Consider the following 14,930-nt stretch of genomic DNA (forward strand, 5'->3'; position numbering starts at 1 on the left):
TGTCTAGCTATCACAAATCACGAGATACAGCCTGGTGACAGACGGACGGACGGACAGCGGAGTCTTAGTAATAGGGTCCTGTTTTTACCCTTTGGGTACGGAACCCTAAAAACAAGTAAGTATGTCTGTTCTAAATCCAGCATGTTTTCTAAGCTATTCAGTGTGGCAATTAGAGATGCAACGGATAGACAGTTGTTTGGCCGGATACCGGATGTTCGGCCTGACCATCGGCCGAATATTCGGTATCCGGCCGCCGAATATTCGGCCGGCGGAGCTATACCTATATTTCGATTTTTCAGGTGCGCATTGTGCTGGGTTTGACCTGTTTCCTAGTGAATGTTCGCGCAGACTCATTTCTAGGCTCGAAATGAGTGCGCGTGCAAGTCAGTGGAACGTTTAGTTTTAAAATAATAAAGGAGTACGATTTTATGACCGTGACTGTTTCTTAAATCCAACTATAGTAGAGTAATAAAATAAATAAATAAAAAATAAAATAGCTTTTATTTCGACCTTAAATTTTTAAATGGTACGTTATTGGATATTTGTCAAATTTGTCGAACTAGTCAAACATATTACATTATTATATATATATATATATATATATATATATATATATTTCTTTATTTTTTTTTTTCATATTTAGATTAAGGTTGATTGTCATTTTTGTTAGAGTTGACAACTGAGTAGTAGAGTAAACAACTCCAAAATCAGGCAATTTTACGTGAGTGTCAGGATGGCGGGTGTACATCAATAAATGGAGCTGCGGTATACGTCAGGAGTTAGTGCTAGCAATGTGCCAAATGTGCGCCAAAATTGGAGCAATGTGCTCTTTAAACTCCAGAGATATTTAAGAAATAGATGACGCCCGCCATCCTGACGTCAGGTTGGCGGGCGCATTTCCAGTTCCAGCTAATGGCTGCCTAAGTGCCTACTCGAAGGTGAAAGTACTGCCTAAGGTTAGTGCTCGCAATGTGCTTCCACATGTATGAAGCACAATGAAATTCAGAGAGCGGTTATATTTTACCGAGTGTTCGTTTTTACGGTACCTAAACGAGTTTTTTGCGTGTTTCTCGCAAGTTCAATAAGTAACATGACTCTATTAATAATATAAAATAAATAATACGTCTTAAGACGCGTTTAGTATCCAGTATCATGTAATTAATCACTTTTTGTGTAAAGCGCCTGCATGTTTTGTGTGCGCCTGAACTGCCTGCAATGAAGATGTGATATCGCTATTTAAAATAAGCAGGCGTCTATATATATTTTTATTCAATTCCATATTACTCGTTAACCGCTCTCTGAATTTCATTGTGCTTCATACATGTGGAAGCACATTGCGAGCACTAACCTTAGGCAGTACTTTCACCTTCGAGTAGGCAGCCATTAGCTGGAACTGGAAATGCGCCCGCCAACCTGACGTCAGGATGGCGGGCGTCATCTATTTCTTAAATATCTCTGGAGTTTAAAGAGCACATTGCTCCAATTTTGGCGCACATTTGGCACATTGCTAGCACTAACTCCTGACGTATACCGCAGCTCCATTTGTTGATGTACACCCGCCATCCTGACACTCACAATTTTACTATCCGGTATCCGGCCGGATATTAAAATAATGGCCGGATACCGGATAGTAACCGAATATCCGGTGCATCTCTAGTGGCAATAAGTAAGTCAAGTGTAAAAATATGGGTGCATATAACTTACTCAAAAAATTATATCCCATAGTTCTTAGTTTGCTGACATAAGAGCTATGGGACATATTTTTGAGTATGATGTGTTTTTACACTTTACTGTACAAAACAAAACATGCTGAAAAATTATGGAAATAAATTTGAACTATGAAGTATGATTTATTTATTTAAATATCAAGATCTTCATCAGGATCCTCCTCGTCCCAGTCGTCCACAGCATCCGGTTCATAGTACACTTTACTTTCTCCACTGTGTATCTTACTCATGTACGGCAGCTTCAGTTTGTACTTCTCCAGTTTCTCCGTCTGGTCCATTTCTATCTTGAATGTTGACAGGCTACTTGGCAAAGGCTTTGCTGGCTCCTCTTCCTTCTTTTTATTTTTTATTACAATATTGGACTTCAAAGTTGAGGTCCTGCTGTCATATGCAAGTATTTCTTCTGATTTAACTATCTTACCACCCTTTTTTAATTGAACCCATATTTTAGATGAATCTACTGCATCATATGAAACTATGGCACTTGATATGTGATGTAATTGACTTTGTGTCTTGGAAGAATGAGATAAGCAGTCTTTGTGTAGTATAAATATTAACTGTACAACATCCGTACTGGATATGAGCCTTCTTAAATGCTTTAAGCAGTCTGTCCATCCCAAGCTCAGTGACATCTGGTTTATGGAATCAATTATCACTGAACATTTTGAACTCCCAAGTCCTTCTAGGTGTCCTATGTTTGGATCTTCGTGGAATATCACATTTTTGTTTTTGAAAACACATTTCCAATAGCTGGCAGGCTTTTCATAACACAAGATATGCAATTCATGTTTATCATAGTTTGCCAATTCCAAAAGCAAAGGCACTATATTTTTGTCGTAGTCATCTTCTATTAGTACTGTTGGTGCTGTTTTTAATTTGTACAGTGTCATATTTAATGATTTATATATCTATGAAGCAAGGCATAAAGTGCAACTTTTAGGTTATGTTGGGAAATTTCAAATTTGACAGAAAGAATGACACATGACGTCACGTGCATTCCATTCTTGGTTGCGATGTAGGTCAATATTTAAACGCAAGCAAATATTCGGCGATTTAAAATATAGCGCGAACGAAACGTCAACCCGCTGTCATTTATTTTTATATTTTTTATTATATGTCACGCACTTACGTATTTTGTTTTTATTAATTCTCTATTAATTAATTAGATTAACTTCAAATGTTTAACACCTCGATTGTCTTTTAGTGTAAGTACATAATGTTTGCACGATTTCTTCCTAACAACTTCAAAGAACTGACTAGGCAGATTGTTTTTGTGCCAAAACATAAGCCACCAGAGCCAAAAGATGTCGAAATACTGCGAGAATTTATCAGCAGGCACAAAAAAATATTAATTCTTACTGGAGCGGGTATTTCTACAGAATCTGGTGAGAAAATGTTGCATATTTGACTAGGATAACTACTGAAACTGACTTATAATTTAAGCTTTGTATTTGATTAGGAATACCTGATTATAGATCGGAAGAGGTAGGATTATACGCTCGCAGTAACCATAAGCCAGTTCAATACCAGGAATTTGTGAAGTATCCGAAAGTGAGGCAGAGATACTGGGCTAGAAACTTTGTTGGTTGGCCCCGGTTTAGTGGTGTACAACCAAACGCTTCACACTTATCCATCAATAATTTAGAAAAGGTAATAAGAATATGCGTCTCAGCATCTGACAGATGAGTACACAAAGAAAACGTAGGTAAATGTAACATTTTCTTTTATCTTCAGGCAGGAAAAGTGACAGCAATTGTGACTCAGAATGTTGACCGTCTGCATCAGAAAGCTGGTTCAAAATATGTCATCGAGCTTCATGGGTCTGGGTACATAGTGAAATGTTTGAGCTGCCCATATGCGATCGATAGGAATGACCTGCAGGAGGTGTTAATGAAAAACAATCCAGCCATGGAAAGCAGTTTCACGATGATCAGGCCTGATGGTGATGTTGAGTTATCTAAAGTAAGTATAAGTTGGCATGTAATATGCATATAATTACTTTTGTGAAGGAGACTAGTTTTTATCCACATTTGATCTGAAGTGTGCCAAACATAACCCATTAGATAACTTTTTTTTATATTAGCTTTATGGTAGCCTCTCTACTCTACGAACAATCAGTACTTAGTGTGTACATTTAATTACTCTTTTTTTCAGGAACAGGTAGATCAATTTAGAGCTCCCTTGTGCCCCAAGTGTGAAGGGCCTCTGAAGCCAGACATTGTTTTCTTTGGAGATAATGTCCCAAAGCAAAGAGTGGAAGAAGTGAGGAATCAGGTTTCTAGCAGTGATGCTGTATTTGTTGTTGGTTCAACCTTGACAGTCTATTCAAGTTATAGGATAATTCTACAGGCTAAAGAAGCTAAAAAAGAAGTGGCTTTATTAAATATAGGCCCTACTAGAGCGGACAATATTGTAGACATCAAAGTATCCACCAAGTGTGGAGATATATTACCTCATTTATGTACAATATAAGTAAAGGTGATTTTAGATAGCTAATTTATTCATTATCATTAGTGTGTTATCGCTGGCTACCTCATTGTGTTCATACATGTTTTAAATATAGTTTAAAATAAAACCCATTATTGGCATTTCATTTTTAATATTCATAAAAATAAGAGGTAAGAATAAGAATACAGAACTGATTTAAACAAGTGGGTTGTCCAGGGAACTGAAAATATATTTGTTCAGTCAATACTACAAATCAGCATCAAATACATTTATCTGTCTGTTTATTTGTCTAAGTATGATAATTAAACCAATCCAAATAACAGTACATGATGCTAACTTCCATTCATAACTTAAACATTGAGCAGGAATAAATAAGATAATACCTAAATCATTTCCTAATAGGCCTGTCATTTTCATCTTTAGGAACCACAATAATCATTAGGAAGGATTTAGAAGAGATTGGTACTAGACAATGATTGGTAATCGGAATTACTGTGAGATCACTATCATATCTAAAAAGTTACATCAGAATATAACAATACCAATTGCTATTACTATTGTATACAATTATTTCAAATCTACGTTAAAAATACGGCAGTGCTCAAGTGAAAACGTATGACTCTGTTAGCACAGTAGAACCTACCTAATAAGTATTAACCATTTAAATTACATCAATGAAATCCTTAATTTACTCTTTTCTCATCACAAATGCGCGTTACACCTCCTATCTTCAAAGTCCGAGGTGTGAACATATTCAAAAATAATATCAGTACACTTAACACAATGTTACAATCTGCATTGGATCAAATTGATACTTTGTACATTGGGAATACGCAAAATGAAGGTCTCATTTTACATAGGGTAATTCGCCAGTAACTGGCCACCCTAAACTAAAAATAAATTCTATTCACCCCAAAAACAGAATTCATTTTAGTATAAGGTGGCTAGTTATTGAAGGCTGGCCAGTTATTGAAACCTTATAGTAAAATGAATTCTGTATTAAGGTAAACATAATTCATTTTTAGTTTAGGGTGGCCGGTGGCCGGTTATTGGCTGGTGGCCAGTTACTGGCTAATTACCCTACCAGTTTAAATTTTAACATGTTGGTGTCTAAAATTTTATCACATTGGTATTTTATTCATTAGTCTTCATGGGAAGCAAGTAGGTACACCAGTTTAGCACTTAGGCAAAAGTACTAAACTATGCCATTATTTGTTGACCATGACCAATCTTTTGTGTCATCAGGAACCTATCCTAACATCTCACTCTCCCGAATAGGTTTCAACATTTCATAAGCCTATAGTTCGTTTTTTTTTAGCATTAGATAGAAGGTAAACAATCTTGACGTGTCTTTTTATAGAAACGAACTATAGTCTTGAGTTAAACCATCACAAGTTGTTAAGACATTCACATCAACCGCAAGGTCAATTGTTTTTTTTTTAAATTGGATAACGGATAAACATAATGACACTATACTTGACGCGGCGTATGATACCTATGACAGTTCATTTTTGTATGGAGTAACTGTTAATGTCAAAATGTTTTTTGCTACTTTAACACATTTTTTTTATTTAATAATGAAACAATTGTGTAATAAAAATATGGTAAAAACCTATTTCTTAATTTTTTTTTAAATTAAGGTTATCTAATGGCTCCTATACACGTTGGCCCAACCTATTGGTCCAATATGTTGGGATAACGTGTAGAGGGGGTATTGGTGCCGGTTGGCTTATTGCTATCTCATTCTACCGCATGGCTGCGTCCCTTGGATTGGCCGGCGTTGGCCCATCGTGTAGAGGAGCCATAAAGGCGAGTAGGGACAACTGGGATCATCATTCGCCGCGTCAAGTATGAACTGGTCTGCCGTACTCAACTAGTGTCCTAGTTACTTGGTTTACTGACTTGCTACACTTACCAGTCTTAAAATCACAATTAAATTATGTCCACATTAAATGTTTGTCACTACAATAAAACCGTAATACTAGACCGAGATGTTTGATTGTCTATCGTAAGCGACATTATAAGAAGTAGTCGGCCTGGGGCTTCTTGGACGGCACGCCCCGAGACTCCTGCGGCGCCGCCTCGAATATTGTGAACTCTCGCTGAAGGTTTTCGTTCAATTCTAATATAGCAGCTACGTTTCCGCACCTGAGCAAAATACAAAAATAAAATAAAGTATTTGTCTCATAAGTACAAAAGGAGAGAAGGGAGCCAGGGACATGTTCAAATAGGATTCAAAGTATACAATATTAAGTCTGAAACTAGAGTCCTTTAAATGGCGGCATAATATGTAGCCAAAACCGTTGTCATGTGGATATAATCAAATGAGATTGTGGCAGATTCAATGGAGTTAAAAACTGCAGAACATTTGTAACAGGTTTAACTGACAGAGACGTCTGTAGTCTTGTTATTTGCAACAATGATAAAAAATATTATATAAGCAAATTTCTGAGTGAATTTTTGTTGAGGTTTTAATATAAAGGCATTAAAACTCTTTTGAGCTCAGAACCTAATTAATTACAATAGCGCTATCCGAGTTGAGCAGCTTGCTTTAAATGTTGTAGCATAGTTTGAGAGACAGGCAGGAAAAATGGAGCAAGATCGTAACAGATTGGTAGGTAGGTACCCAAGAGGTTGCACACGGAGCCAGAGGAGACCTCGAACAAGATGGGAGGATGAACTCAAACTCACAGCGGGCCCGAACTGGAGAAGAGTGGCCCACGACAGACCTCAATGGAAAGAGCCATAGGAGGCCTTTGCCAAGCGGCACACTGAGCTTAGATACATACTGTAATTCAGAATAAAAGGGCTTAATGGATAGATAGATAGCATAGTTTAAAAGCGACAAATCATCTGACCTGTAGCAGTAGTTAGGCGCCGACCACACGGTGAGCACGGTCTCGTTGAAGTGCCACTTGTAGCCCTCCATGACGAGCTGGTGCGCGCGGCAGATCATGTCTATGTCGTTGGAGACGTTGAACTGCGCCACCACGTCCGAGCCGAACAGGTAGCCTGCGCCGCGAGGCGATACGCCCCAGCCTTGTGTGTCTGAAATGTTTACACAGTTATGAATCTATTTTATTGCTGACTAACTTTCTTCATCGTAATCTTAAATGGGACGGGAATCCCAAATACGGACTTAAAATTAATGGTACTACTCTTACACATTTACGATTTGCAGATGATCTAGTGCTGATAGCAAAAACAGCTGAAGACCTGCAAAATATGCTAAAGGAACTAGCTTGCGAGAGCGAGGCAATGGGGCTTCGAATGAATGCAGAAAAAACAAAAACAATGACCAACTCCAAAAAGACACCTATAGTGGTAAACGAAGAACATATATTTGGGACAAACAATATCCATGGATAACCAGATGGAGAAAGAGATTGCTAGAAGAACAACAAACGCATGGAAACGGTACTGGTCACTGAGAGAAGTAATGAAGAATAAGGAAATTAATATAGCCACGAAGAGGAAGCTGTTTAATACATGCATTTTACCAGTCTTAACCTATGGCAGCCAAACTTGGACTTTAACTAAGAGCAACCTAAACAAACTACAAGTATGTCAAAGGTCCATGGAAAGAAGTATGATTGGAGTTAAATTGAGAGATAGAATTAGAAATAAGGTGATTAGATCTAAAACACGTGTAGAGGATGTAACCATTAAAGTTAAATCACTCAAATGGAGGTGGACAGGACATATGATCAGAGGCAAAGAGAAATGGAGCAAGAGAATTATATGGTGGTTCCTGAAAGATAGAAAAAGAAAACAAGCACCACCAAAAATGAGATGGGAAGACGAAATTGTAAAATTCGCAGGGAGACAGTGGACTAGACTAGCGAGAGACAGGAAAAAATGGAAAGGGATGGAAGAGGCCTTTGCCAAACGGCATACAGACCAAACCGATGTTGTCTGAAACAGTAATAAGTTAAATTTTATATTTTGATATATTAAGTACAATAATATGTAAACTCTTAAACTGTAAAATTTGTCTGAATAAAAGGCTTATATTATTATTATTTGTATGTCTTTCCCATCACGGAACAATGGTGTTCCGGACCTTTGGGAGGCGTGCGCGGAGCCGAAGCCAACACGTAGAGGCCCTTTTGACACTTTAATGAAATGTAAGGGGTACACCGAGCGGAGGCTGCCCTTGCCCGTGTCATGGGACGCACGCAGAGGCAGCACCCGCCAGGGTGTAAGGACTATTGAGAGTTGATGGAATCTAAAATGAACTAGGTTATTGGGTGAAAGCGATGGACTAAGAACTGAGCTATGGGGTAAAAAACCGGACGCCTGCCTAATAAAACGGTATGCAATTTTATTTCCGGCAGACGGTGACTCGCCCTCACAAGATGGGCCCCCACAAAAAGCGACATCTAGGATGGCTCAAGGGCAACACCGGTGTGAGCGGCTCAGGGGTGTCGAGAGGTGTGCGCCGCTTTCTACCCAGTGGCTGTTAACAGCCACTGTGCCAACTCGCGTCTTATACATATTTCACTTCCACCCCTGGAGCTTATAGCTCTAACGACTCCACTCTGGCCGGCCGGCTAAGGCAAGCCAGAGGCAGAGAATCCTGTCCCACCCACCCTCCTTGCGGGTAACAGAACTCTCCAGGAGCACTCGGGTACGTGAGGTCGCTAATCCCCAACAGCTCGCCACAAGCTGCCCTGCGTTGTTATTATTATATAACTTTCTTCATAATTTCCATTAAGACTATAATTCGAGCCCACCCAGGTATCGCTAGGGCGATGAGGTTGAAGCGGACTTGCGCGATTTTCAAGCCGATAACTGGCGGGAGATTGCGCAGGATCGAGATAACTGGCGTTTACTCGTGTCGGAGGCCAAGACTAATTTTGGGTCGCTGCGCCATTACATACTACTATTAGTAGTAGTATAATTTAAAGATTTGTACAAGGGACGTTAAACACCTTACTTTAGTAGAGTTAGCTCATATCAGGTGAACTTTTTTCACTCCGCCAGCCAAAGCCGAAAGCTGAGCTCAACTATAAATATAAACTTTATTGAAAAGGGTGGATAGTGTTGGATGAATCTCCATGTATCTCTAGACACATGGAAAGCTGGAGTGGAACTGCAACGGTGGAACCATTGGGCGTAAAATAAATTAAGCCTTATCAGCCTGGTAGTTCAAAAATACAATCAAATCATACTCATTGAAAATAATGAAACACATCACACTGCCATCATAAATAATCATAATGGTTAAGAACAACAATCATTCAGAAATCATTGCCATCTATTTACCGTGTATTAGAGTACAAAACAGCAGTGTTACCTTCAGGGTCGCTCCACAGCAGGTCGCACATGGGCCCGTCGTGGGGTACCTCCTGCTTGCGGTCGATGGTGCGGATCTGGTCCAGCGTCTGTATGGACGGACTCAGCCCGCCGTGCACGCAGAATATCCGCCCGTCTATGATGGCCGAGAGTGATAGGTAGTCAAATATCTCTGTGCAGTACCTGAAATTTATAATCATTTTAAGTGCTACACAAATATGGTTATATTGTTAGGATTGTTGTACCAGTTTTTTTAATTAGGTACATTAACTTTGAACTGAACTGGAATTTATTGCTTTGTTTCAAAGTTTATTTTATTAAGTTCACTTGATCGAAAATTGAACCAAACCGTACCACAGATTGTTGTGGACCCAGGTAAGGCTCAATTTTTGGTAGACATGTGTCGTTCACGAGTGAGTGATTTAAATGAACTGTATCATTTGACTGAACTCACTCACTCTTCAACTCAGTGCAGATTCAACTCGCTCATTAACTCATCGCATCTATCTCAGTGTTCCTTGCTCGCTCTTTCCCACTCATGATTCGAATGAGCCGGCAGAGCGTGACGAGCGAGTGAGCGAGTGAGATGATGCGATTAGGTTTCGGAGCAGTCCGGAAGAATTCGGAGGGTGTCGGGAAAACATGGCGGGATCGTATCGCGCGATTCTCCATCTTAGTCGCACTTATGGCTGTATGTATCTGATTGATTGATATCTCTCTCTACTCTCTCGTGAACAATGTAGCTTTCAGATCCACTGAGCGAAATGAACGAAATGAGTGATACATATCACCGCGAGCCAGGGGCGTATTTACCCTAGGGCCATCCGGGCCATGGCCCGGGGCGCCAACCTCCAGGGGCGGCATATGCCAACCCCCAGGGGCGGCATGCCGGATTGCATTTTGTTTTTCTTCCTTGACTTCTGGGCCGGCAAAACGTATTGGCCCGGGGCGCCAAATTTCAAAATACGCCCCTGCCGCGAGCGAAAGATATGAATCAATTTTTTCAACTCGGTGAAGCGTTTTGCGCATCTCTAATTTTTGGTATGTGGGCTCTGGTTGTTAGTTGATGCGCGGGTTGAACTACCAAGTGCGGGTAGTTAACAAAAATGCCGTGCCGCTCTATATGTATAAGATGTTGATGTCAATATTGTCAACTTTAGCCAAAATTTCTCCATGACGGGAACAATGCCGTCCTCGAAACGTCAGAGTAATTTAAAAGTATAGGCGATTAAGATCCGTTAGTAAATAACAATGCACAATGTGAGAAAATAAATTAATATCAGTGTTAAAAAAAAGTTTGAATGTAAACTAACATAAAGATTTTGGTAACAAATATAAAATCGCTTACCTCCAAACTGTAATAGATCCATATTTCCGCAAACATTCATCATAGAACCCATACACCTGTGTGATCTGTCTGGACTCATGGTTCCCTCTGATAAGTGTGATGCGGTCAGGATATCTCACCTACACATAAAAATATCAATATTAAAAAAAAAAACGTAGCTTACAAAGATTTCGCATGCTGCTATCTTAAAAAAATCAAAAGTATAGTTTCATAGCGACCAATATAACTATGATAGATAATTGATTTGAAATTATACTTCTCTATAATGATAGCTGAGGAGTGCCAGCTTGTTTTTCACATAACGTTATGTTCAAGATCAGTGGAAAGGGAGCTCATCTGTTGATTTACAATGTAAACAATAAAACTGCCTATTAATATTACAATTAGCAAGACTTGGAAGAAGGGGTATATTTCCATGGGTCAAGGGGATGTAGAAAATAACAGTTCTCTACAAAACAAGAATCAGTTTTGTAATATCCTCGTAAGACCCAGCATATAAAGATTATAAAGTTTTCATATTTTTAATTTGAACCTTATTCTAGAAGTAAATTGGAACGAATTTCGTTCGTTTTAAAAAGCAATGAAACAAAAGAAATGCTACTTTATTTGGTTCATGAAAGGTTCAAATTAGATTGCACGATTATGTACATCGTAATGTACATTTAGTTTAAGGAGATTATGACAACTTTTACCTCCTTAAAACTGTGTCTTGGTATTGATAGAGATAGATATAGTGCCTGTATGAGTAACAACATTTGAGCTTTTCAACAGTTTTGACCAGTACAGTTACTAATTACTAACCATATCCAACACCAATGCACTTTAATGTATAAAAAATAACAGTTCTACAACAAAATATTAGTCCTTACCTTCAGTGCTAGTAATAGTAAGAAAGTTTCAACAGAGTAAAACCCTCTGTCCACAAAGTCCCCCATAAAAAGATAATTGGTCTCTGGAACATCTCCTCCTACTTTAAATAATTCTTTCAGGTCATAAAACTGACCATGAATGTCTCCACACACCTGTAATAAAAAATAAAAATTACGGTAATTCACCAGTAACTGGCCGGTTTTAGCCACCAAATGAATTATATTCACCTATAAACAGAGTTCATTTTAGTATAAGGTTTCAATAACTGGCCAGCCTTCAATAACTAGCCGCCTTATACTAAAATTAATTCTGTTTATAGGTGAATAGAATTCATTTTTAGTTTAGGGCGGCCAGTTACTAAAACCGGCCAGTTACTGGCGAATTAATTACCGTAACTAACGGTAATTACCGTAACTGGGAGACACAGTTGACAAAGGATCTGCTTATTAAATAAATACTGGGTGATTATGGGCTGATCTGTACTGAACATTCATTTCCAGGGGCAGCCAGAAAATCGCAAAAAAAATTCACTAGTGTCTGACTAACCCAGCTTTGCAGCGGCTGGAATTGAATAAAGTTAGGCGGTGTCATTATAAATGCCATATCTTAACCTCGTAAGGCCCATCATACAGTCAGCAGCAATAGTCGCTAAGCGGGCCACATGTTCAAAATGATCTTGACGCGACTTTATTGTTAAAAGAATAAGAGCGTGTCAAGGTAATTTTGAACACCTCGCCCGCTTAGCAACTTCCGCTGCTGACTGTACAAAATTTGCCTGTTTTTAATTCAAACATTATAACAACACAAAAGAAATTCTACTTTATTTGGTTTATTGATAGGTTCAATTCAGATTGAAAAGGAGTGTACATTCTAATGCACATTGAGCTTTACAAGGTTAATAGAAATTTGCCATTAATTATGACATGGCCACACTTTGTCATTCCAATGCCATCTGGCATTCAGCTGTGTGAACTGTCAGATTATAGAGCGGGCCATCTAAAATTGTACCAGTTTCCTCACAACATTTGCAAATTTAAGAAGAAAAGATAAGGTCATGATATGTCAGGTATCTGGTACCAGAATATTTGTAGTTTTGAGCATGCTTTTTGGAAGGTTTTGGTATAATCAATCTTAACATAAGTATGCACTTTCCTATACAGGTAATGTGGCAACAAGGGTATTGCAAATTAAAGAAATGTGCTACATTGTAGTGATGTGTCATCAAATACCTAGTACTTCTGGTAAATACTTCTAAGTAAGAAATGACTTCGGCATTAAATTATTCCTGGTTAATAAATATGCAGAGTAGATACAAGGAATGTAGTACAATGTATTTTAAATACCCAACATTAAGTAAATTGCTTACTTAACATGGTGTGGATTTTATGATCGAAACAAAGAGTATTGTACCACCTACATAATGATATTAATGATACAGAGCTCGGTTCATCCTACTTTTATTTAGAAAAATGGTGTAATTAATAATAAGGAAAAGACAACAGTAATAAAAGGAATACGTGATACACACTGTAACAGGGGAATCCACTCGCTGGACGTTGCTTTCTTCTACTAGTATTTCGCGCGCCTTTGCGCAAAGGGCTTTAACCTCGGCTTCCATTATTATCTCGCAGCGCTTAAGCTGCTCGATTTGGCGGTCGAGATCACTAGTATCAGACATTGTAGTAAATAAATCGCAAGGACAAACCTGCAACAAAAAAAAATAAGTTGTACAGAAATGACTGATAAGTTGCTTAAAGAAAATGTAACCATCAAGCTTCAACAAATATGCATTTAGTAGAGCGTTTAGCAAGAGTGAAAATAAATGTATTTACTTACAAGTAAGCAACTATTCTTCAATATAAAACGTTAAATTCTACAAACAATCACAATCCGCCATTACAAACACGTTACAGCAGCCCACAGCCCACAGATAAGATGAAGCATATTGAAACGATTTATTCGTTCGGAAACACGACATACGACACGGAATTATTTTTATTGCAAACGTAATTTTCATGTAAAACTTTTCCATTTGTATGCCATATTTCGTATAAAAATATAAGTTTTGTATAATTTTACTATTATATAAATTTTTATACAAATACATATTCATATGACGTCACTTTTCAAGGACAGAAGGATCACTGTTGTGTGTACTATGACTACTATGTAGTTCAAATAATAATATCGGTCAGTCGTGTAAGCGCCGCTTTCTAGGGTTGTTTTTGCGCGTCTGTGTCCTGCGTATCGATTGTAGTATTTGTGTTTTGTTTATCGTGTGGTGGTTGTGGTGCGTGAATAGTGTCAGTGCTTTCGGTTTATTTTTTAAAAATAAATACATAAAAACAACATGGGAAACATCCACACTGTCGGTCCGAATGAGGCGCTTATAGTTTCAGGTATGTACCAAAAATCAACATTATCATTTTTTTGACAGAAGTAATTGCTTGTGTGCCGAAATTAAACATGCTAATGTGATTCGTATTGTGCATATGAATGAGGTACTGATAATGTTTTCTAGACCGAAATTTATTCATGATCACTGCTATTTCTCGTTAAGTATGGTACTTGCAGATATTGTATATTTTAATCTCATCCGGCAACAGACATCGTAAAAACCTATGAAACTTGGTAGATCACGAAGGAAATATTATTAAAAAATGTTTTTCCTGTTCCAGTCTTATTTAACGCCTTATGATGATTTTTATAGTCGTGAGACTTGTAGGTATAATAGAATACATACCTATATACCTACAGTACTAGCGACCCGCTCCGGCTTCGCACGGGTTACACAAAACCCTAACAAATTATACCTACACCTAGATCTTCTTCAAGAATCACTCTATTGATACGTGAAAACCGCATGAAAATTCATTCAGTAGTTTTGAGTTTATCGCGAACATACATACACACACACACACACACAGACGAGGCGGGGGACGGTACCTGTTAGGTAGGTACAGTCAACTGTAATAATATGGCTTCACAAATCATCTCAAAAATATGTCCTATAGCTTTTATGTCAGCGAATTAAGAACTATGGGACATATTTTTGAATAAGTTGGGTACACCCATATTTTTACAGTTGACTGTACATTACTGGGAGAAAAACTATATTTATCGGACGACTAATTTATTTTATTCATCCGATAATCGGACTAGGTACTAGACTAGCTAGACTAGAGGCAGCTAATAATACCTACCTACCAAAATCTATTTCTGTCTGAGAATTTTGAGAC

The 14,930-nt window shown here is 38.2% G+C and overlaps 4 protein-coding genes across 5 annotated transcripts in view; 2 read left to right on the forward strand and 2 right to left on the reverse strand.

The window, feature by feature from the left end:
• Positions 1–1,839: 1,839 nt before the first annotated feature.
• On the reverse strand, positions 1,840–2,649 carry LOC134800251 (elongator complex protein 5). Its single transcript, XM_063772758.1, has one exon. It carries the CDS (start codon positions 2,615–2,617, stop codon positions 1,859–1,861), a length of 759 nt encoding a protein of 252 aa, XP_063628828.1. The 5' UTR covers positions 2,618–2,649; the 3' UTR covers positions 1,840–1,858.
• Positions 2,650–2,861: 212 nt separating this feature from the next.
• Positions 2,862–4,610, forward strand: LOC134800239 (NAD-dependent protein deacylase Sirt4). Its single transcript, XM_063772744.1, has 4 exons — positions 2,862–3,112; positions 3,187–3,377; positions 3,462–3,689; positions 3,882–4,610. Exons 1-4 carry the CDS (start codon positions 2,944–2,946, stop codon positions 4,197–4,199), a joined length of 906 nt encoding a protein of 301 aa, XP_063628814.1. The 5' UTR covers positions 2,862–2,943; the 3' UTR covers positions 4,200–4,610.
• A 1,013-nt stretch (positions 4,611–5,623) lies between these two features.
• On the reverse strand, positions 5,624–13,636 carry LOC134800232 (serine/threonine-protein phosphatase 4 catalytic subunit). The gene is made up of 7 exons (XM_063772733.1): positions 13,528–13,636; positions 13,220–13,396; positions 11,691–11,843; positions 10,822–10,940; positions 9,475–9,656; positions 7,034–7,223; positions 5,624–6,323 (listed from the first exon to the last, which is right to left on the reverse strand). Exons 2-7 carry the CDS (start codon positions 13,367–13,369, stop codon positions 6,194–6,196), a joined length of 924 nt encoding a protein of 307 aa, XP_063628803.1. The 5' UTR covers positions 13,370–13,396; positions 13,528–13,636; the 3' UTR covers positions 5,624–6,193.
• A 275-nt stretch (positions 13,637–13,911) lies between these two features.
• LOC134800209 (flotillin-2) overlaps positions 13,912–14,930 on the forward strand; it is a 395,117-nt gene continuing 394,098 nt past the window's right edge. For both annotated transcript variants that reach the window (XM_063772701.1, XM_063772702.1), the window contains exon 1: positions 13,912–14,090. In XM_063772701.1, the coding sequence (XP_063628771.1) occupies positions 14,042–14,090 (49 nt within the window). In that variant the 5' untranslated portion in view covers positions 13,912–14,041. The remainder of the gene's footprint in view (positions 14,091–14,930) is intronic.

Source organism: Cydia splendana, chromosome 19, assembly GCF_910591565.1.
Source record: "Cydia splendana chromosome 19, ilCydSple1.2, whole genome shotgun sequence".
NCBI classification, from domain to species: Eukaryota; Metazoa; Arthropoda; class Insecta; order Lepidoptera; family Tortricidae; genus Cydia; species Cydia splendana.

Coding starts and splice junctions, on each gene's coding strand:
- LOC134800251 (XM_063772758.1), bottom strand. CDS start 2,617: ATGACACTGTACAAATTAAAAACAGCACCAACAGTACTAATAGAAGAT.
- LOC134800239 (XM_063772744.1), top strand. CDS start 2,944: ATGTTTGCACGATTTCTTCCTAACAACTTCAAAGAACTGACTAGGCAG. Junction 3,378..3,461: donor CCATCAATAATTTAGAAAAG/GTAATAAGAATA, acceptor TTTTATCTTCAG/GCAGGAAAAGTGACAGCAAT. Junction 3,690..3,881: donor GTGATGTTGAGTTATCTAAA/GTAAGTATAAGT, acceptor TCTTTTTTTCAG/GAACAGGTAGATCAATTTAG.
- LOC134800232 (XM_063772733.1), bottom strand. CDS start 13,369: ATGTCTGATACTAGTGATCTCGACCGCCAAATCGAGCAGCTTAAGCGC. Junction 11,844..13,219: donor GAGTGGATTCCCCTGTTACA/GTGTGTATCACG, acceptor TTTTTATTACAG/GTGTGTGGAGACATTCATGG. Junction 9,657..10,821: donor GGATCTATTACAGTTTGGAG/GTAAGCGATTTT, acceptor TATAAATTTCAG/GTACTGCACAGAGATATTTG.